Source organism: Falco rusticolus, chromosome 4 (genome assembly GCF_015220075.1).
Source record: "Falco rusticolus isolate bFalRus1 chromosome 4, bFalRus1.pri, whole genome shotgun sequence".
Lineage (NCBI taxonomy): Eukaryota > Metazoa > Chordata > Aves > Falconiformes > Falconidae > Falco > Falco rusticolus.
Genome location: NC_051190.1, coordinates 60,245,290 through 60,266,651, shown reverse-complemented (window position 1 = coordinate 60,266,651; position 21,362 = coordinate 60,245,290). Strand labels below are relative to the sequence as shown.

The following is a 21,362-nucleotide window of genomic DNA, read 5'->3' as shown; positions in this document are numbered from 1 at the left end:
GTAAACAGGCAGAAAGCAAGGATCCTTATTTTTGGAACTTCCTTGGAACAGTGTTAGATATTTGGATAGAAATAAGTGTTTGATTTGCTAAATCACTATCTATAATTTATAGTGTCCTAGATTAATAGTTTTTTGTGTATATTTAGACAACTGATCTACTTGCAAACTCAGAAACAAAGAGGTTTGCCCGTGTGTATAGAGGGAACAAGGAACAGCTGGGGGGTTGTGCCTTCCTACCGCAGCACTTGGCCAAAACCCAACACAACAACTTGTCAGCAGAAACCACTCCAAGACAAAAAGCTGCTCCAGACAAGTAGAAGACGAGTTGTAACTTGAGTTTTAAGTACCATTTTTCAAACTGAAAATTCTGAGGCATTTACAGGGCGGGCCGAGTTCAAGGAGGCTCAGCTAGGGCGCCGGACGGGATCCCCCGCACTGCCGGCTGTCCTGCTCCCTCAGCGGGGCTCTGACCCCTCCTCGCACCCGTCTCCTTGAGGGGCCTTGACGGGCAGGTGCGGGTGAACCCTGCGGGCGACCCCCGGGGCCAGGGCGGCTCTCACAGGTGACCTCCCTCACTAGGGGGGGGGGGGCTCCTCCCTGGCCCTGCACCCGGAGCTCTTCCCCACCCAGCGCTGGCGCCTCCGGGGCCTCCGGTTCCCCGCCCCTCCGGGCTCCGCGGGGCAGGCCCCAGGCGGCCGCGGACCTGCAGGTCAAACCGGCACCCCGCTGCGCGCCCGCTTCTCATCCCGGCCCCGCCCCTTCCTCTTAGCCCCTCCCCTGGGCGCCGGTTCGCCCTCCCGCCGCTTAGCCTTAGCCCCGCCCCCGCCTCGCCAGGTTTCACCACGCCTCCTACCCTTGAGCCCCGCCTCTCCCCCGGGCGGCTGGGGCGGGGCGTGCGCGGGGACGCTGCGTGGTGACGGAGCAGGAGGAGCTGAGGCGGTGCCGCTCGCCCTTCCTCCTCCTCCTCCTCCTCCTCCTCCTCCTCCTCCTCCTCCTCCTCCTCCGCGCCCCGCCGGACGGTGACAGAGCGGCGGAGCCCGCCGCCAGCGCCGCTGCCGGGGCCAGTCAGCCGCTGCCAGGTCCCGGGGGAGCAGCCGGCGCTGCCGCTGGCCATGGTGGCCCGCCTGCCGCCGGGGGGGCAGGAGCAGGCGCGGCGGCGGCGGCCGCCATTGCGCGCGGGGGCCGCGGGACTATGAAGGATGGAAGCGGACGAGGTGACGATCCGCGAGCAGAACTTCCACAGCCAAGTGCGGGAGTACACGGTAGGCGGCACCGCCGGGCCCCCGCGGCACCCTCCCGCCTTCCTCCCTGACCTGTCACTGCGGTGCCCCCGAGGCCGCGCTGCCGCGGGACCCCCCTTCCCCGCCTGGCTGCGCCCCCCCCCCCCCCCACCCGCCCGTCCCCTCGCCTGGCAGCCGCAGGCTTGTCCCGCTCTTTCCCTGCCTGACCTTGGCTGCTTTGCCCCCTTGCCCCCCAGCTCCCGTTTCCAGCCCGGGTCGGGTGGCCTGTCCCGTGTGGGCATAGCGGTGTGCGCCTCCCTGCCCCGGGCTGGGCGTGAGGGGGCGCGGGGGTGGGCGGGGGCGGTCCCAGCCTTACCCCGCCGTGGGTTTGGCTGTGCCTGCCGTGAGGAGGGGAAATAGCGTGCACACATGCGGGACGTGGCTGTGCTTCCGAACGTGTGTTCCTGTGCCCTGCGATATGCGTTCAACACCTCAGCCTTCGAGTGCAGCCGTGTTACTGTGCCGTGCGCCTGGGATTTCGTGTTACCGCTTGTGACCCTGAGACCCTCCTGTCTTGTGCTGTTTGCCACGGATGTGTGTAACCTTCATGTTTTCCCTAACCCCTCGTGTTGTTCCCAGTGCTGCTGCATGCCCTGGGCTCCCCAAGCGGAGCAATACGGAGTGCAGAACCCTGTGCTGTCCCATCTAACTCAGCCTTCTGTAGCCAAGTGCAACGCTACACTTCAACGTGCAGACGGACAGGGCTGTTGTGGTTTCCTCTCTGACTGCCTCGTAATTGTTTTCAGGACTATTCAAAGCTGACAGAGGTGTTTTGATGGGGCTTCTGTCTCTTCTGCTTCAGTTCAAGGAAGGAAGTATGTGCTGCACGTAGGAGACGTGCAGTGTTGTCTTCTGTGCACATGCTGTCCAAACTCAGCTGGGTAATTGCGTTCTCTTTGCAGTTACTGCTTTCTAAGAAAGAATGGGTTTCTTGAATTCAAATACAGTTTAGTTATTTTAATAATTATTTTTGAGCTGTATCGGGAGACAATATTAAATACAACTGTTAACTGATTTATGTAGGCCTATGGCTAGGTTCTTTGATAACAGAGACTTGCTTGGACCCCTAGTGTGTTAATGTCTTTTCTATGTTTTATAAATCCCTATATCAAGACCTTTTTTCTTCTGGTGAAGTATTAAATTTCTGGAATATTTTTTCTGGAGCGCTAAACAAGTCCATACGAAGAGAACTGTCGCTTTACAAGATTTTCTGGATCTTCTGTGTTTTGTGAGTGGAATGTCATGAGAGGGGCATAAAAGGAAATACTTTCTTCTAAAGAAGTCTCTAAGCATTATCCTAGTCTCTTTTATGCTATGAAAATGCAAGTGTATACACAAATCATGCATTCCCTTCTGGATGCTAGCAGGTATCTTTTTCCCTGGTGTCCGTTCTTCCATTTTTATTTCTTTGTGTGCTAATTATCTCCTACTTACATCCACCAGTCTTGTTCAGATACATTGTATGCTACATATTGTGCTTTTGTACCTGGTAGGGTGCACAGATTTTGAGTCTGAAGGAATGGCTGTGTGCAGCCTCTCCAGGTACTGTTACAAACAGTGAAGGTTAATAAATTCTTGGAGAAGTAGCCTATCTATGCTGCAGTCACTTCCCTAAAACTTTTTTAGCCTATTTAAAGCAATTGGTAACTCTTCCCCTTGGTAGTCATATAAGAAATCACATAGACATAAATAACTTTCATTTTAGAGGTGCAGTGTTGCTTTATTTGGACAGTGGAGGCAGAATATTCTTGCTTTTGAAACTGTACTTTGTGATCTTTAATATTGATGACAAACCATCTATATTATTGTTCAATCAGTGGGGATAATAATGACAATTTTGCCTTTTAAATCATGCGTTGTTACAGTTGTGATCTTGTCTTTAATTTATGTTGGAAGACCACAGGGTTTTATGAGTGCATGAACTGCTGCCATCCACAGCTGAGTGTCCTTGTGACTCTCACATGCTGCAAAAGTGTATTGCAAGTTTGATTACACTTGTGGTTAGTTTAAGCATATTGAAGTACACAGAGTGTGTTGCTTACATGTACCATTATGTCAACATCCTGTCCTAATCATTCATGCTCTTGCTGGTCATGAAGTTATATGGTGAATATAATTTCTTAAAATATGCAAGAAGACAGTTGTGCGGGTAGTGGGTGTAATCATCCGCCCCTCAGCTGGAGGAGGGAACATGGAGTTCTGACACATGCACAAGACTTTCGTTCCAGTTGCAGGTAGGCTGGGGGAAGTGAAGCAGTTAATAGAAGGATTTGATGTTTGTTGCATAATTTTACAGTGGAGGAAATGTCTGTATGCCTGTAAGGAGCAAGTTGGGTTTGTGCAGTTTGGGAGTTTTGTCTTTGGAGATCTAGTTGTGTGGCACAATCTGTACTGGAAGCTAAAATGATATATTCATGGGAGAAGAGAAACCAAACTAAGTTGATGTAGTTAAAAAGAAAACCCTTTTCACTTTTCTTTTACAATTTTTCTTCATTTTCTTTGAATAGATACAGAATTTCTAGATTGTGCTTTCTGATGGAGTCCTAAGGGCACACTAAGTTTAACTTCAGTTAAGAATTCATCTATTCTTTGAACTGACAAGCTACAAAGTTTTCCATCAAGTTGTGTTATGTAACAAAAAAATAAAGGCCTGTTATCCTTCTGCTGGTGGTACTTGTCTGTAGGTGCCAACTTCTGCTAATTCCACCTTGAAAAGACAAACGTTTTTGACACATTTATAGATTGAGCAAGGGTAGTAGAAGATGATTTTTTACAAAAATAAATCCTTCATCTGCTTTCGAGGTGACTGTCTCTGTGCTTTAATGATTAATTTAATTCGGGCCCATTCAGGCTTGACCTCATTTGGAGTGTCTGTATGGTACCTGTTTTTTTTCAAGAGGGTGTCTGTCTGCAAGAAAATAATGTATTTTGTTTCTTCATGAGGATGCTCTTTTACTTATAGAAGGCTAACTCCCTAGCTTAGTTTCAGCACGGCATTTCAAATGTGAGTCTGCCATGCAGAGGACCGGTTGTTTGAAACAGTTGCAGAGAACACCCAGACTTTTTCAGACTTCTATGAACTTTTAAAATTCAGATTGAGTGAAGTAAAAGTGGAGATGGAGAACTGATGACCCAGTATAAGAGAATGGCACAGCCGTAAGTTTGCTCAAAGTCAATGAGAGCCTTGACTTCAATAAAGCCAGAATCATTCACAGTTCTGACTAAAAAGGGCATATTTCTAAAAAGAAACTTTAGTTGATTACAAAATATAGAGGAATGTCTGTGTTCTGCACTTTGTCAGCATTTGTATGAGAGAGATTTAAAGGCCAGACAATGTTCTGTGCTGGTCTGATACTATCTGTTACTTTTGTACACGTAATTGGCTTGCCTTTCTTAGGCTTTAGATGCATTTATAGTTCGCTGAGACCTGGAACATTTATGGAAGATATTTAAGCTTTTAGAAAACTGCTTTTCCCTTGTGTCCTGTTGGTATGTCTGTTTATACAATGTAATTATAAAGTGTTCCATTTTCTGCTAGTATTGTTGTGAGCTGTTTTTCAGAAAAACGCAAATCAAGTAAGTGCAGTGATTCTGTTTCTTTGCGTTCCCTTGGGTATACTCTTTTTAGAATATTTTTACACTCCTCTTTTCCCAGATTGAGTCTTCTATTCTGGAATATTAGCTTGTATTTTTAAAATTTAGATCTAACTTTTGATGTTATGTTTTCCATTTACAAAATGCTGGATTTTGAGTTTGTAAAAACATGCACATACGCTTGGTTATGAGGTTTCCTTGGCAAAATAAACACACTGTGCTTGCGTTTGTGGTGTGAGGAAAACTGTGGAAGAAAACAATTTGGTGACTATAGAATTACAAGTTGGAAAGCTTAAGAACTACTATAGTATGTTTGGAAATGACTTAATAAATACCTAATGAAAAAAAATCAGTCCTGGTAGAATAAGTTAAAATGCAAAAGTGTTATTATAATTGTTCCATGGAAGTCCAGGCAGATGTTGAAGCTGGTGTAATATATAGTTCTATGATTATTAGTGTCAAACGCTTCCATTTGAAAGACTAAATATTTTCAGAGGTAGGCTTCAGATGCCAGATGTTTAGCAAAACTTAGTTTCTCTAATTCTTAATGCAATTCACTATACAAGAAGGCTTTTTTTGGTACCATACCACTTTTAAAAATTAAATGTGGGGTGCTTTTTTTTTTTTTATTTTTTTGCTACTAGTGATACAATGGTTATTTGCTGTGTATATGTGTGTCAATCTGAATCTAAAAATAATGTGCAGCAGTTCAGAAAGTCCTTTTTAGGTAGTTGCAACTGTGTCATGTCTTTGATTTTTTGGTTTTGTTTGCAGCTTCACACTAACACCACTGGCTCTGTTTTCTTCTCTGGTTTCTTTTTGTGCCTTTTATCCTCTTGTCCCGTTTTGGGGTAGAGAGGTGTTTGGGATTCTTCTGTATGAACTAATGCAGCGTGGTTCCTGCTGGCATTTGTCCCCTATAGGCTATAAAATGAGAACACTGATTTGAGCACTGTACTCCTGCTGGTAGTGTGCTTTTCTTCCTGAGCAGTTTTGCTTCCTTAAATTTATGTTCCAGACAAAATCTTCACAGGCTATTTTTTACACCAGAAGTGATGGTATTCTGATAATGGGCCAGGAAGAAAATGCTGATTAGAAGCATGGGTGATTTTTTAAGAACAAACCTATTACAAATACTGAATTAGTTTTGTTTGAATGTTTATGCAAGTTTATCAATAAAATTGATGCCTTTCAATTTTTTATCTATATGCTGAAATGTTGGAGTAGTTTATATCTTAAATGGCTTCTTGTATCTCAAAAATAACTTTTGCATAGGTTTCTCAGTATTGCTTTTTTTTTCTTAAATATTTTAGAAAAAAATTGTAACTGAATGAAGAAGTATTTGTGGTAGTGGGGTGAGATATAAGGCTCAAAGATAGGTGCACATGTAATGGAATTAAGTATATACAATGTTGGCATCATTCAGTCATCTTAAAAATATATCTTTACTTGTAAACATGGGTGTTGTACTGAACTTTAAGAAGTGATGAGTCATCTTCTGGCTGCTGGTCCTGGTGAATCCATCTGGAATCAATAGGCATCTCCAAATACTTGGCAAAGACAAGTGGATAGAGGGATGCGTATTCCCCGAACAGGAACAACTTTTGTAGAGTTCCGCTTTTTCTGTTTACGTAAAATAAGCATGAAAGGCAGAAGTGTAAAAAGTTACTATTAAGTTACAAGTCCAAATAATTCGTTTTGAACACTGGTGTGCTGCTTTGTGGTAGCAGTTGACCAAAAGGGCAACACCACACTTTGTGGAAGGTACAGACATCTGATTAAGAAAGTTTAGATTAAGGTGTAAAGTAGATTTGAGAAAATCTAATGAAAAGTGAAAGAACTGACAGCAAACAAAGCCTGCTATTGATTAAAAGGCCAAGACAAGCATATCCATCTTGGGTTTTTTTGGATGGCTGGTCATGTAGAGGGACTGGACAAGATGGCAGGATGTAACTGAGAGATCGTAGGCTTGTAATGAACGTCTTAATCTTTGCTGTGATGTCGGGATACTGAATGTGTTTGAATTTATAAGCACAAGACTCTCTGGAAAGAAGCGTTTTCAGAGATGTTGAGGAGGGTTGAGGGGTGGGTGAAGCAGAAAGCAGAGCAGCAGAGGAGATGGTGGTAATGTCAGAGTGGAGATTGAATCTGAAGCATGTTGCCAGTGAAGTTATAAGTGAGAATTCAGTTCTGGTGACATAGATGGAAATTTGGGTTAAGGAAGACTATGTAAAGAAAACATTTCATTTGGTATAAGCTGACTGCTTTTATTTGAAGGTTATATAAGTGTTTTTTTTTTTTTTTAACTGCAGGGTTTTCTCCTTTCCTGTCTTTCACTATCCCCTATTTAATGTGATATTTTTCCTCATTTTGGAGGGCAGTGATAACTCGATTAGAAGGTCTTAACTTCTGCAATACTCTTTGCATTCTCCCCCTTACTTTGAAAACCACTGAAGCTTTCCTATAAACATGTCAAATGACTTCCTGGTAACATTAATGTGCGAGAATTTGCATAACATAACACAGGAACAGGAGAGACTTTGAAAGTCATGACTGTAGTTTATGTTTTTATGCATGTGATAATTAACAGCCTTGGTTGTTGCATCACTCTAGCAGGTAAGCATACAGCTAGGTGGAGATGACCTGGTATAAGTTACTGCTGTAACCCCCTTATTAGTCATCACATGACAAGTGAAATTGCTTCATATGTTCAGGAGCTTTGATCTGTTGCTCTTTGGGGCCCAATTTGGTCTATGAAGATGCTGACAAAAGTCATGTTGATGTTTCATCAACTTGGTGTTGAATATGCATTGCAGTATTGCTGAGCTGCTTCCCACACAGAGGTTTCTAGTTTCTTGATTAACTGAATATGTTAAAAATTATTTCTAACTACCATCAACATAGTTCCAAGAAAATACTGTTTTAATATTTGAGCACTTCGATAATAACTTGGGTTTGAAAATTTTGATTAACTGGAAAATATTATTCCACAGAAAATTGTTTCAGTTCCTCTGTTTCCGTATCACTTGCGCTCTCCATAGCAAGTAGAATGTGTATAGATGGCATTGAAATCAGTGTATGGCTGAGTTTAGTATAGAGGATGGAAGCAGCATGTGTCTAAGATTTCTTTCCCCCTTCACCTTCTTGGTTTACAGTGGTGTGGTTTCCACTGTTAGGCTTCACAGTTGTCACTGAAATGTGGTGCTTCACAGTTCTACTGTTGATTTTTAAGTGCCTGTTTATGCCCTAAGTATCCCATCTTTTCCATTACCTGTAACTGTACTTTCAATGTATTTGGCTGATGGGAAGAATTGATGCCGATGAGTTTCTGTTGAGTTTGACTACAGCAACATGTCTAAAATTTTGGCTGAGTTTCAAACTGTGATATGTCCAGTAGAGAGTCTGCACAATTGGTGAGAATTATGAAAACAATGCAAGTGTTGCCATTTAAATATACTTGTGTTTTGGCAGTGGCGGTGGGGAAAAAAAAGTGTGCTACTTGAATCGTAAGGTATGTATGTATGTGTGAGAAGACAAACAAATGTATTTCTATGAGTTAGGAGGAGAAAATTCATTAGCTCTGTCTTCTAAGATAGGCATCTTGCCCTGGAAATTATTATTAGCCAAAGAAGCTGCCTTAACACAAATAGATTGTTTATCAAGTTTGTTATATTAATGAGACTTCTGAGGTTATTTTTTCAGAAAAGAGTTTTTAATGGAATGACTCTGTGAAGTTTCAATATAACTGGTTATTATAGCCTGTCTGTAAAATGTTTAATAATACTTTCATTCAGTGGCAGAATGCTAGTATGATCTAGGTTGGTGCTATTGGCGTTAATTCTAGAGGGTGTTTTTACATCATGTACTAATGCTGAAAAATATTCTTGAATCTGATTTTAATGGCGTTGCTGTAGCCCATACAGGTCAAAGAAAAATGACTTGCAGTCATTCTTTGAGGAATTTTGAGTGTATTACTGGGTATAGAATTCAGTACCCTGAACAGAGGTATTTTGGGCCTATTACTAAGGATCATGGAGGTGGTGTAACATTTTTTTTCCCCTTTACCCAGAACATAAATACATTCCCATTAAGTATATAAAAGGGAACATAAAAGCTAACAAATTTATGTGTTGATTTGAATTCCTTCATTAGTTTGAAGTGAGGCTCTGCTGCTGGTGACATTAACGTGAAGGTAGTTTAAGTAAATGACACATGGAAGCTACCTGCTGAAGGGCTCTAGATTTTTTTATCTTCAGCTAGCAGTATTTCTAGCACACAGAATATAGTTTTGGAAATGTCATACTTTGTTAGATCCTGGAATTTTTCCCTAGGTGAGCAAGTCTAGGCACCCAGCCTCTGAACTACTTATGATTTCTTAATAATTTAGTAACCAGCAAAAAACCATGGGTCATCCTCTTGCACATACTTTAAGCCAGGGAGGAGTCCTGAGAGGAGACCATACACGTGGGGGAAATCATAGGTGTGGAGGGCTGTGTTAATGAGTTCAATTAATCTGTAGTCATAAGACATATTTGACATTTTCTCATAAGCTTGAATTTAGTGTGTCGCTAAGCCTGTCAGGCTGGCTGGATTAGAGGGAACTTTAATCACAGAGCACAGAGTTTTTAAGAATAAATAGTTAATATCTCATTTTTGAGAAAAATGAGATGGCCAGAGCAGATGATACTATGAATGCCAAGCTCAAACTGAGAGAATAGCTAAAAATTTTAGTTTTCTTTAGTGTGCATAGTTTGTTACAGGTAACTTACTGTTGACACATCCAAAACAGGTGGAACACCTTGTTTGCTTTATAGATGTTGATGGGACAATGGAGTTATTAGAAATAAACCAAGCAGAACTACTTGTCTCCACCTGTGTTTTCTTACTGCTTATTCCTGCCGTCCTTTCCACAAGTAAACAAAAGTAGTTGCCAAGTGGGACAGTAGGAGGAAGATTTTTAGTTGCTGTGTGGCATTTTAATGCGCATTAACATACTTCAGCATCAGAGCAGTAAGATGGGTGTATAATGCTATGTTTAGTTGTTTTCTGTTCCAGAAATTAAACTCCAGAAGTGCAACACTACTGTTTTTCTGTAGGTAGTAAACCCAGTCAAGCAAAACTCTGACAGTTCAATTTTCAACTCTTAAATGTGTTCTTTAGACATATTCTACAGGGTGGTGTTACCAAGAGTGACCTCTACCTTTTCTCTACGCTGTTTTTTCTATTTAGGGGAAAGAACACATTCCGTAAAGTAACAGCAAGAAGTGGAGATATTCTTCATTATATTCTTCATAATGTCTGTAGCTACTATTTTTTGCATATCCTTTGCATAGAAATGCTGGTGGATTTAATAGCAGTCGCTTTTTTCTTTTAATACTGATGCAGCCACTTTCTTTGAAAGCTTTTTTTCTTTACTTACCTTATTCCTTAGTTTTTTGGAGCTTCTTGATCTTTCATTTCATACATAGCATAGTAAAATGCTGTTTACTTGTCTGTTTTGCTCTGCCAGCTTTACTCTCCCTGTTCTAGACGCTAGTATGCAGTCAAGTGAGAGGAAATGATCACTTGTCTGCTTTGATGCTTTTCAAGTAGAAATCTTGAATCTGTGTTTTGCATTTGGAAGTGTATTAAATCCAAGAGCATTGCTAAGGTCTGTGACTTCTTTCTCCAAGAGAGTTCTGTGGTGGTTCCTTATTGCTAAAAGCTGTTGTTCTGTAAGATGTACAGCTTTTTCATAGTGGGAGGACATCCCTGACACAGTGCTGCAGGGGTTTGTGCTTACACTAATACTTCTAAACACATTAATAATGACCTGGAGAAGGGTATAAATTATGAGGTGACAAAGTTTCTAATGGTGCTGATTTATTCAGGATAATAGAAAAGAAGGCTGACTGGACCGCAGCCTTCTGCTCAGAAGAGGATCAGCTATGACATCAGACTAGGTTACTTAGGACTTGAAAACATCCAAGGATGGAGATTTTACAACCTTGCTGGGCAACTGGTTGTACTGCTTGGCTTTCCTCAGGAGGGGATTTCTACTCACCTCCAGTCTCATCCTCCCACCATGCACCACCGTCAAGAGCCCAGCTCTGCCACCTTAATGATCTCCTCGTAGGTACTGACAAGCTGCTGCCAGGTTCTCCTGAAGCCTTGTTGCCCTCGGGCTGAACAAGCAGAGGTCCTTCAGCCTGTCTGCAACCAGGCAAGTGTTCCAGCCTGCTGACCATCTTGGTCATCTTCCTTGTTGCAATTGCCGATGTCTTTCCTATATTGGGGGCTCAAACCTGGACATAGCAACTACGTGTGAATGTTGACTGGAGAGAGATAATTACTTCCTGTGATTATTGGCTTTGCTTCTGGTAATATAGCCCAGGATGCTCTTTGGAATGTTTGCTACCAGGGCACGCTGGTTGTCAGATATTGAACAATTACTGGACACTGCAGCTGTATGCTTTTTTCCTAGTATAAACTACAGCTGTATTCCCTGCACAACAGTTGGGAAGAATACCATGCTATATAAATAAAAAGTGTTGCTCTTTCTGTACACAAAAATGCAGCTTTTAATGCACATGAATTACAATTGTGAAACATGGTAGTGTCTTGTGCATAAGGGGAAAAAAGAGAGAATCTTGTATATTTTGAGCATGTTCTTTCTTAGCATGAAAGTGTTGCTCTAGCACTTGCAACAGAAGATGATGCTTTATCAAGCTGAGGCATGAATTTCAGTGCCAAAGTTTTAAAGCTGATCTTCAGTAACTGTCAGTAGGGATAAGTACCATGTAATTTGAGTTAGTTCAGATCTGTACTGCTCATGTTGATGCTGGACTCTTCAGTGCCAGCCCCTTAGATGCACATAGTTATGAACTGAAATGCGTGCAGTTTATCTCTAGCTCAATTCTCAGAGGAGCCGAGAACTGTCTGGTACAGATCCAAAAGTATCACTTGGATCATACTTGGATGACTTTGGATGACAGATCCAAAAGTATGACTCTGTGGAAGAGCTGGATACAAGATGCCTAAGAATGTAGTGCAGTGCATCTCCAAAAGTAGCCTCTCAGCGTGTCTAGTTGTATAATCTTAAGTGGGAGCAGAAGGTACTTCCTTTCCCAAATGAAGATGAAGAACTCCAAGCAAAGACAGCGTTATTTTTGATCGTCCTATCAAAGGTTGTATTAATCCATGCAAAGCGATGTGAAGTTATATGCTCGAGGTTTGAAGACTTCTTAATATGAGTCCTGTTAAAAGGCAGCCCACAGATGCAGCATAGAATCTATGCATTTTGTTTTCAGTTACTACTGAGTAGTGTGGAGCGGGGAACACACATATTAAGAAATGCTTTGCTTGACCGGCTATAACCATATAAAATTTTCAAACCCCTCTTAATTTCCTTTGTATTTTGATGCAGCTGGTCAAATGTGGACTGAGTGTATTTCCCCTGTAATGTGAAAACTTGCCATAGCTGGGTTTAAAGCAGCTTCTCAGGAGCAGTCTTACCTATAGCAACAGATACACAACTAGTTTTTCTCTCTAAAGCCGGAATGGATTTAAGGAAATAATTTTAAAGATTGGAAGTTATTGTGTGGTGGTTTTTTTTTTTTAATTAACACTGTTGGGGAATGTCAGAAATCCCATCTCATCAGTTGTGTACATTCTCTGCACAGTGTCTTCCCTGTCTTCCTCAAGTCAAACCTGGAAAAGCTTCATTTGAGCCCCAGTGACAAACTCGTTGCAGAGAACTTGGGTCTATGAGGAATACAGCTTGTCCTAAATTTGCTGTGCTTGCAGCATCCTTAACTTTTGTCAGCTCTTGTACAGATAGGTGATGGTATAAACCGCTGCTTTTTGGTTGAAAACATAGTTTGCAGTATGATTGGAATTTAGCACTGTATTGGCTTCAATACTGTTGCGTATAATAGTTTTCTGAAGAAAAGATGGAATTCAAGAGTATAGGCTCTTCTTTAACTGAAGGTATTGATACAGCTTCATGTGTGGTGTTCCTTTTTCATTAGTGCCCTATGTCAGTATGACTACCTATGTTTTTTAATAAGTGATCAGAAATGAAAGTTGACAGATGATTTAGGGTACTACGGACATATGTACATGTGAATTTTCCCTCTTCCAAAGGTTTTTTAAGAAAGTCCAATTAGGGGTGGTTAAGAACTGTATTTGTGAAGCCACATGATGTGGTAGGGAGTTTCTTTTGCATATGCCAAGGGCTACATCCAGGAAATACATTGAAAGGTGTTTCCTAAGCTAGGGTCAGCATGCCTTAGTAGAAGAGCTGTAAAGTGAGTAAGAAACTGGCTGCAGTATACATGACAACAGATTGTATTTTGGGGAAAAAAGCTACTATTAATTTTCCTTGGGTGTCAGTATTAAGAGCAATCTTGCTCAACTTAGGTGAAAATGAATTAAAACATTATGGTGTTAGCAGAAAACCCATTCTTTAGGAGATACAGTCCATACGAAGGAGGGTTAGAACATGGTGCAGAAAGGACTTGATGACCCCCAAATAATAGATGTAGTATGAAATTAAGGTGTGGTTTTTAAAAGGGGGGGGGGGCGGAAGGCAGAGTGATGAACTTGAACCCTAAAAACAAGTTTCTACTGTAACTTGAGAGCTGCTCTGATGGAAGCAGTTGGAGGGGTCAGCATGGGTGGATTCAGTGATCAGAGGATAATGCCAAGTTGCTAGTGTGATTCTTAGGTGAACATGTTGAAGTATTTTCAGTACAGAAAGAAGGGCTTAGTGCTGTTCTGTATAGCCATAAGAGCTTACCTGGAATGTTGCATACAAGCCCAGCCGTTCATAATCGAGAAATGTGAACTGAACTGAAGCTAGAACAAGTACAAACAAGGGATTTTATTTTATTTTATTTTTTTTTTGGGGTAGTACAAAAATATCCTGAAACAAAGAACAGTGAGAGGAGTAAGAATTCAGGATTGCAGTGTGACAGGATGGTGGAGTCTGTTCTTTGGCTATCGTGGGCAACACATTCCTTTTCCCCAACTTAACTGAGTTCCACTCTAAAAATAGTTAGGATGCTGGCTTTTGTTACTCCCTTTAGAAAGCTATTCAGAATGCATGCTTAGAAACACTTCGGGATTGTAGATTTCACCAAGGATAAATTGAAATTGAAGTAATATTTCTGAGTTTGCTTATTGACTTGTCAGTATGAAGGACTTGTAATTTATGAATTCTCTTTTTTTAAGATTCTGAAGCTTTCACTGAGTAGAATTTACTTATTTTTCTTGCCGGTCATTTTAAAATTACATGAATTTTCAGTAATAAACAACTGTAACAAATATTTATAAAATCATTTTCAGTTCTGAAAGAAGTAGACGGATAATTGCACCAAGATATATAGTTACACCTTATTGCTGAGTTGCAAAGTAGCTGTCATCTAAAACTAGAAATACGATGTTTGACAGTTCATGTTACTGGACAGCTTTCATTTGCTGTGCCATCAAAATACCTCAGTTATCTTAGTGGTACCTTGTAAGTACAGACCCACATTTTCATTGTAACCTTCCTATCACAGATAGAAGTCATCCATTTTATTTGAAGATACCAAGAAGATTGCAGTAATTGTAATTACAAAAAACCCTTCCAGTAAATTCTTGCCTTAAATAAAAGTAAACTAAAAATGAACTTAACTAGATCTTTATTTTGCACAGGGACAGTGTTATTTGGGTCTGACAGATTATTTTTTTTATGCGATACCTGATTTTCAAAAGTGGATGCCTAAAATCAGGTGTTTCTATCCGTAGCCTTTTGCTTATTTTCAGAGGAACTGGAAACTTAGAGAAGGACTCTCTTTCAGCACTGGCATTGCGTTTTCTGATACTGATGGGACAAGCTGCGTCAGAGTACTCTGAAAACCCAAGGCTATTCTCAGTTTATTTTGTTTTTCCTGTTTAAAAAATACTGTACAAAAGAATGTTCTGTTATCTTAATAACATTCTTTATTAATGAAATTATTTATTTAAAGAATTCAATTCCTTAGTGAAACCTTTTCCACTTTGAGGCATCCTCTAGAGCACTGGGGTCGTGAACTGTATTCAGATGAAATATTTGAATTCGGATCTAGCTCTGAAATCTAACTTTCTGCATCTGTATTTCAGATACGTATCACCAGTGTGTGTGTGTTGCCTGCACAGAGAATGAGCTCAGCTGCCACTTTCAGACCTATGGCACTGTAATACTCCCAGGAGACAACCGTATGGCTGTTGCAGGCACCCAAATGCCATATTCAAACACTTCCTTTATTTATTTATTTATTTTTAAAATCTAAAATGCGCAACTACACAAAATAACTCCTCATTTATTTTTATTAGCATTTCTTAAAAAGTCTGTCTTTCTTGATTGGGTGATATATTCTGCCCCCCCTCCGATTCTGCTTTGGATATAATATGCTTATTTAGATGTAACTTTTTAAGGGCTATCATCACTACCTTCACTTTCACGTTTTCCTTTCACTTAGGGTACCTCTTCTGCTTCTTAATTTTTTAAGACAGTGAGTTCTTAAAACAACAGATCTTTAAATGGTTGATTAAAGAAGTAGATCAACTATTGCCTGGTAAAGTAATTTTGCAATTTCAGACCACAAAGGAGATTAAAGCTCAGACTGAAGCAGAACCCATTTAGGGTGCTAATATTATGAATTGCAGATCCAGGCAGGGCCAATTGAAAAAAATAAGAATCTTGTATGGGGTAACAGGGGAAACTCACTTTAATGGTTAAATCTGCTAGAACAGTTTTGCCAGATTCAATTGGTTAACTGCTGTGTGTTCAGGCTTATTAGGTCGCTCCTTGTATTGAGCACAAGCAAAAGAATCTTGGCAGTTTGGGCTACTTCAGCTAGTTTCTCAGCTTGTGGTGTGCAGGTAATCTGTTTCCTGCAAGCCAGCAGAAAGCAGGAGACACTGGTGGTATGCAGCACTGTGCGCTGTGACTGCTCAGGTACCAGTGAAGGCTAAGGGCCACAGCAGGGCTGAATGGCATGCTTCGTTCTTGTTTCATTTCTGACTGACTCACATTTTTAATAGGTATCAACAAACCAGATTAAGGAAGCAGTGTCAAGCCACTGGTGCCTCATTCAGGAGCAAATAAATGTGTTTTTTCGTTTCCCACAAAGGCTTGGAGGGTTAAACTGTTTTGCTGTTCAATTACTTTCCTCTAAGCATTCCAACATACTTTAGGTGTTTTGGTCTTACCTTATTGTATTGAATTTTAAATGCTAAATCTTGGAAACAATTTGATGAAGTCATGGTGTGGGCTCAAGATACCTCTCACCTAAATAAGCCACCTACTTTATGAGGAGGGAAATTGTGCCCTTGGTCTCTGAACGTAAAGGAAACATCATGTTTGACTAGCTCATGCTTGGCTTAGGCAACCACTGTAGGCAGATGAGTCTCGCTTGGGTGAAATGTCACCTGGAACCTGTTTGATTCAAGACATGATGGAAATAATAAACATAACTGCTTTCTTCTTTCCACTTATGTTGATAGTTTACTCCAAAGTAGATTGTATTTTATGCAGTGGGCTCTTGAAGATTACCCTTAGCTTACATGTGAAGGGAATACAAAGCGTGTTAACTTTTACAACTCGAGTGGATTCAAACTTCAGAAAAACAACCCACCCCACCCACCCCTCCCCCAAACAAGAAACTGCGCTGTAAATAAGACACTCTTCTTAATTGTAATGTAAAACTTGCTGGCCATATAATTGATCCAATGCCTGTTATTCTAATTAAACTGTTCTCAATGGGCTTAACTTTCTATTAATAAGATATAAAATGTAAGTGTTGGCATTTACATAGAATTACATAGAATGCGCTTTTGTCAATCTGAATTCAATTTTAAGTTGTTGTTACTGCATTTTCTGTTTATTCTTATTATAATCCAGGCATTTCTTCACAACCTAATAAATGCAATGTGTTTTTTTCCAGATCTGTTTTCTTCTATTTGCTGTTCTCTACATAGTTTCCTACTTTATAATCACAAGATACAAAAGGAAAGCAGGTAAGCACAGACTTCTTCATAGATTCAAAAATAATTCTGTTCTTCAAGTAAATAGGTGATGCTTTTTCTCTCTGCCTGCACAAGGAAAGCAGAACTAGCTCTCTGAACAAAGGTGTTTCTCAGGCTGCTGGTCTATGGCAGCTTGGACTGGTCTGACTGTATATGCTGCTTTATTGCCCTCTGTTCTGCTCCCTTTGTCCCCGAGCCATGAGTTCCTGTCATCTCCCTTGTGCTTCCTCTGGCAATTCTCAGACCCTTCAATGTGCCTTCTAGCATCAGCAACCGAGGAAGGGAGTGCACTTGAAGCATCTCAGAAGAGGATCAGTGAGTGCTGTCCATGGCACTCTGCGATTGAGTGAGAGTGTGTGGCTCTTGTAGAGGTGGTGTGGATGGCAACAATCAGTTGTTCTGTTGTGGCTTGCCGGGGCGCCTAAATCTTAACTGTTTTGAGGGGGAAGAAAGTGGAAAATTTCAAGTAGACACTTCTGCCTCCCTTGCCTTTAGATTCTGTTGTTCTCCTTTCATGTCAACTTTTCCAGAATAAGTATCTTCAGGCTGTGTTCTAGCACCAAGATCAAGTTCAGAGCTTTAGCTGGTAAAGTGAAAAGGCTGCCTGTAATACAGAAGTGAAGCAGCAGATTTCTTCTAAAAATCCTGCTTTGCTCAGTTACTGTTAATTCAGTGTTTTTAAGCTGTTCCTTGTGAACTCACCACTGAAGTCTTACTCCTTGAGATAACCCTGTTGGTTGGTGGTGGGTTTTTTTTTTTTTTTTTGGTTTACTTTGGAAACGGCGTCTGCCTGAAACTAGTCTGTAGGAACCCCTGTCATTTTCTTCTGTATTTCTTCTAAAGACAAATAGCATAAAAATCTGTATACGGTGGCAGAATCTTTGACTCTTGACAGCTTACCTGGGACTGTGTTGTTTGGTAAGAGTCGGTCATACTGGAGAAGCATTCTTATGCATTATGATTTTGGCACTTTGAACTTTAAGGGCAACTGTTTATTGAACTATAACGACCTGTGTTACGATAGAGCTGCTTTCATAGATGGATTCACATTTAAAAAAGTAAACTCTTGAAGAAATGTGATACCTTTAAAAAAAAGTGCATCTCTTTAAACATAGGAAGTAAGATGGATATGATTTTCTGATCCTGGTATGTACTTTGGATACTATGAAGCTGCTGCCATTTGGAGATAGGGAAGAACAGGGACGAGGAGCGGGTTTGTCAAACACTGTTGGATGTAAAGACACTTTTATTATCTTTTGGCAGCTGCTCTCATCAGCTGAGAGGAACTGCTTTGCAGCTGTCGTAACTTTATGAAAGCTGTGTGAACATTTATGTAGACAAACTTTGTAGCCTGCTAGGATCTTCCTGAAAGGATAAGTTTGAAGAGTTAACACATCTGGAATTCTTTCAGGACAAACTGTTTGCTGTTTCTACAACAGGCTCTTTAGCCAAAATGATTCATAAGAGACCTTGACTTAGTCTCTCAAAACACCCTGAGATTCCCATCAAATAAACAGAAACAATAACTCAATGTACTTTCCAAGAAGAATTTGAAAATAGTATGATGTTAGTGGCTACATGTTTATTTCAAGTGTGTGCATGACTCTTAAGAACTTGAAACACCTGGCTTTATTTATTTTTAGACTTTTAATAAATTTGAGTTACCTCTCACAGAAAATCTGGGAGACTTGAAAGAAAAAAGCTGACTAAAATTATTTCAAATGTAGAAATGTGTATATTTGTGTACAGATAGATATGTGTAGAGAAGTATGTAGAGAATAAATGAAGGATATACTAGTGATTGACCTCTGAGTTATATGTTGATAATATTTCAAAAATTTGGAATATTAATTGAGTAAGTGAACAAAAATGGTCTAAAATGTGAAATACCAGAAAAGAAGCCATGGTACCTTAAATCCAAAACAAACAAGAACAACAGTTCTCCTTCCCCTGCCTCCCCAAATCCCCAGGTGTCAGGAGGAGGATGAGTAAGGGGAAGCAACTGAATGGTCATCACTACTGTTCTGGGTATGCTTTCTTGTCTTAAAAATGCGTAAATTCTGACAATGAAACATCTATTTAGGGATTTATAGTAGTAGTTAGTATGGACCCTAAGACTTCCCTCTAGCTTGCCTGCTCTCTTGTGGTTTGGGATGTTCAAAAGGACAGTTCCTAGCAGCAGTCACAGTAGTAGTCTGAAGCTTGTTTACTGTAAAGCCCTCTGGGAGATGTTTCCAAGAAGTTTTGATCTGCCTATTTAAATTAAGTGAAATAACTTTGTAGTTATGTTGATTGAAAAAAAGTTTAATACTGGCAAAAAAATTACTTATTTTTAGTAGGAACATTCTTAAAATAATCATGCTATTAAATTGTTTTAGTAATTCTAAATTTTAATTGGAAATCAAAATTAGCACTACATATATACATTTTAGCCTGAAGAAGGATGACTAAGTATTGAATATAACCTGCTGTATTTTAATTTTCAGATGAGCAAGAGGATGAAGATGCTATTGTTAACAGAATATCGTATGTATAGCTCTCTTTTGCAGACCTTTTTGTCCTGAATATATTGTTATGATAGGAATCTTGTATGCTTCCAGATAAGGAGCAGTCCATTTTGAATGTGACAGCAAATAGATTGCTAGAGGGCAGAAGAAAAAGATTTGGTCAAGTGGCACCTTGTATTATGAAAGGCATGACAAGAGGCAAGGCAGTTTTGTCTAGGGTTTTTTTTCACCTGTGATTTTCCTGGTAGGCATGAATTTGGACAGAATATTGCATGTGAACCTGATGCAAGAGGTGGAATTCAGTGCAAGACCTGCACCTGAGTTTAGGTCTCTAAAATGTGTTTATATGGGTAGTCGGTGTTTTAAGTTCCCACTGCAGCTGATGGAAGCCCTGTGAAGGGAGGTAATGGGTTATGGAAAGAAATTAGCTCATCCTGAAGTAGACATCTGCATTTGATCATCTTAAAAAAGCTTAAAAAGGAATAACAAGTGGAAGACAAGCCTTGCCAGACCGGTTGGTCTGCCAGCAACTCTGTCTCCTGTTCCTGTTCCTTTGTAAAGCTAGATATTTATGTCTCCTATTTAAATATGTCTGAAGATTTACGGAACATTTGTGAGCTGTTGCTGCCCTCTCAGTTATGTGGTCTGCTAAACTGTGTGGACTTGCTACTTGCTTATTACAGTGTTCTTAGCTCTTCCGTGGTAGTACTGTCATCCTTTTGGAAGGAGAGCTCATTGAATTTTTTATTGATTTGCCTTGTACCCTGGGAAAGTGCCGAGTACATTGCAAGCTGTTCACTTTTAGTTGTGCATTTGTGGCAAGCTTGAAAGATGTACAAAGATGATATAAATCTTAGGTGTGCTTCTCCCAGTAGTGTCTGATACTAGTATTTTTTATGAATTTGAAATACTACTTTGCCACAAGGTCTACTTCAGATCTAGAGAAAACCGTATTCTTGTAAATGCTCTGAAGCTCTTCCCTTAAGTAGAGGAGCATCTCTCCTATGCTTTTAAGACTAGTTGGAGGCTCTTATACATTGAGTGATTTTCATAGGAGCGGTGCTCTTAGCCTGGGTTCTAAATTTTTCAGTATTCAAAGAATAAAATTTGTCTTGTTAACTGTTATTCTCCCATCTGTTTTCTAGTTTAGCTTTAAAATACAAGTACCCATTTTTAAATACCGTGTTCTTCATGGGAAAAGAGGATAAGACAAGATCAGCACTTCCATCAGAGCCTTTCATTAAAAGTGGTGTTATAAATATAAAATGCTGCTTTTTCTTTCAGCCTAAGCTTTCTTTTTCCATAAGTATGCATGTTATTTTCCAAAAAGTGTTAACTCTCAGATGTATGCAGATGGATATTTCTTTGCAATAGTGTAATTGTCAGGACTGGAGAGATATGTTGCGTGGGAGAACACAAAGCCATACTGCTGTTAGCACCTTGAAAGGCAGTAGCGCGTTAGGTTTCACAATTCTGGCTTAGAATTCTTAAACATCTTAAAATAAAATAAAACCAAAAAAATTTCAGAAACAGGAAAAAAATATAGTAATATTTTTTTGATAAAATCAGTCACCCAGACTTTCTTTTGTAAGTTAAGTATTATGTGAATGAAAAATGGATTTGTAGACTGTTAAGGAAAAGTAAGATCTCAGTAAGCAACTTACTGACATTCCTGTTGTAGGAATGATCTATTTCAGGTTATATTTTTTTGGTCATGCAATTTTGGGAATTATTTCTGATTTTCTTCTAGCATTGGATTAGTTTTGTAAGAATGTTTTTGGTTGTGGTGTGTTTTTTTTTTTTTAAGGATGCAGTTCTCGTTAATGCCACAAGATGGCATTTGATCAAAGTTGTGTTTGGGATCTAAAAAGAATAAGCTTAAATATTTTAAATAATTCTGACAATTTCTCTGGATTGACTTTACAGCTGTCAGAAAACCCCAAGCTAT

The 21,362-nt window shown here is 40.1% G+C and overlaps 1 protein-coding gene across 1 annotated transcript in view; it reads left to right on the top strand.

The window, feature by feature from the left end:
• Positions 1-928: 928 nt before the first annotated feature.
• The window catches only part of LMBR1 (limb development membrane protein 1), a 76,949-nt gene continuing 56,515 nt past the window's right edge, over positions 929-21,362 (top strand). Inside the window, exons 1-3 of the mRNA XM_037383207.1 lie at positions 929-1,262; positions 16,826-16,898; positions 19,394-19,433. Coding sequence (XP_037239104.1) covers positions 1,200-1,262; positions 16,826-16,898; positions 19,394-19,433 — 176 coding nt within the window. The 5' untranslated portion in view covers positions 929-1,199. The remainder of the gene's footprint in view (positions 1,263-16,825; positions 16,899-19,393; positions 19,434-21,362) is intronic.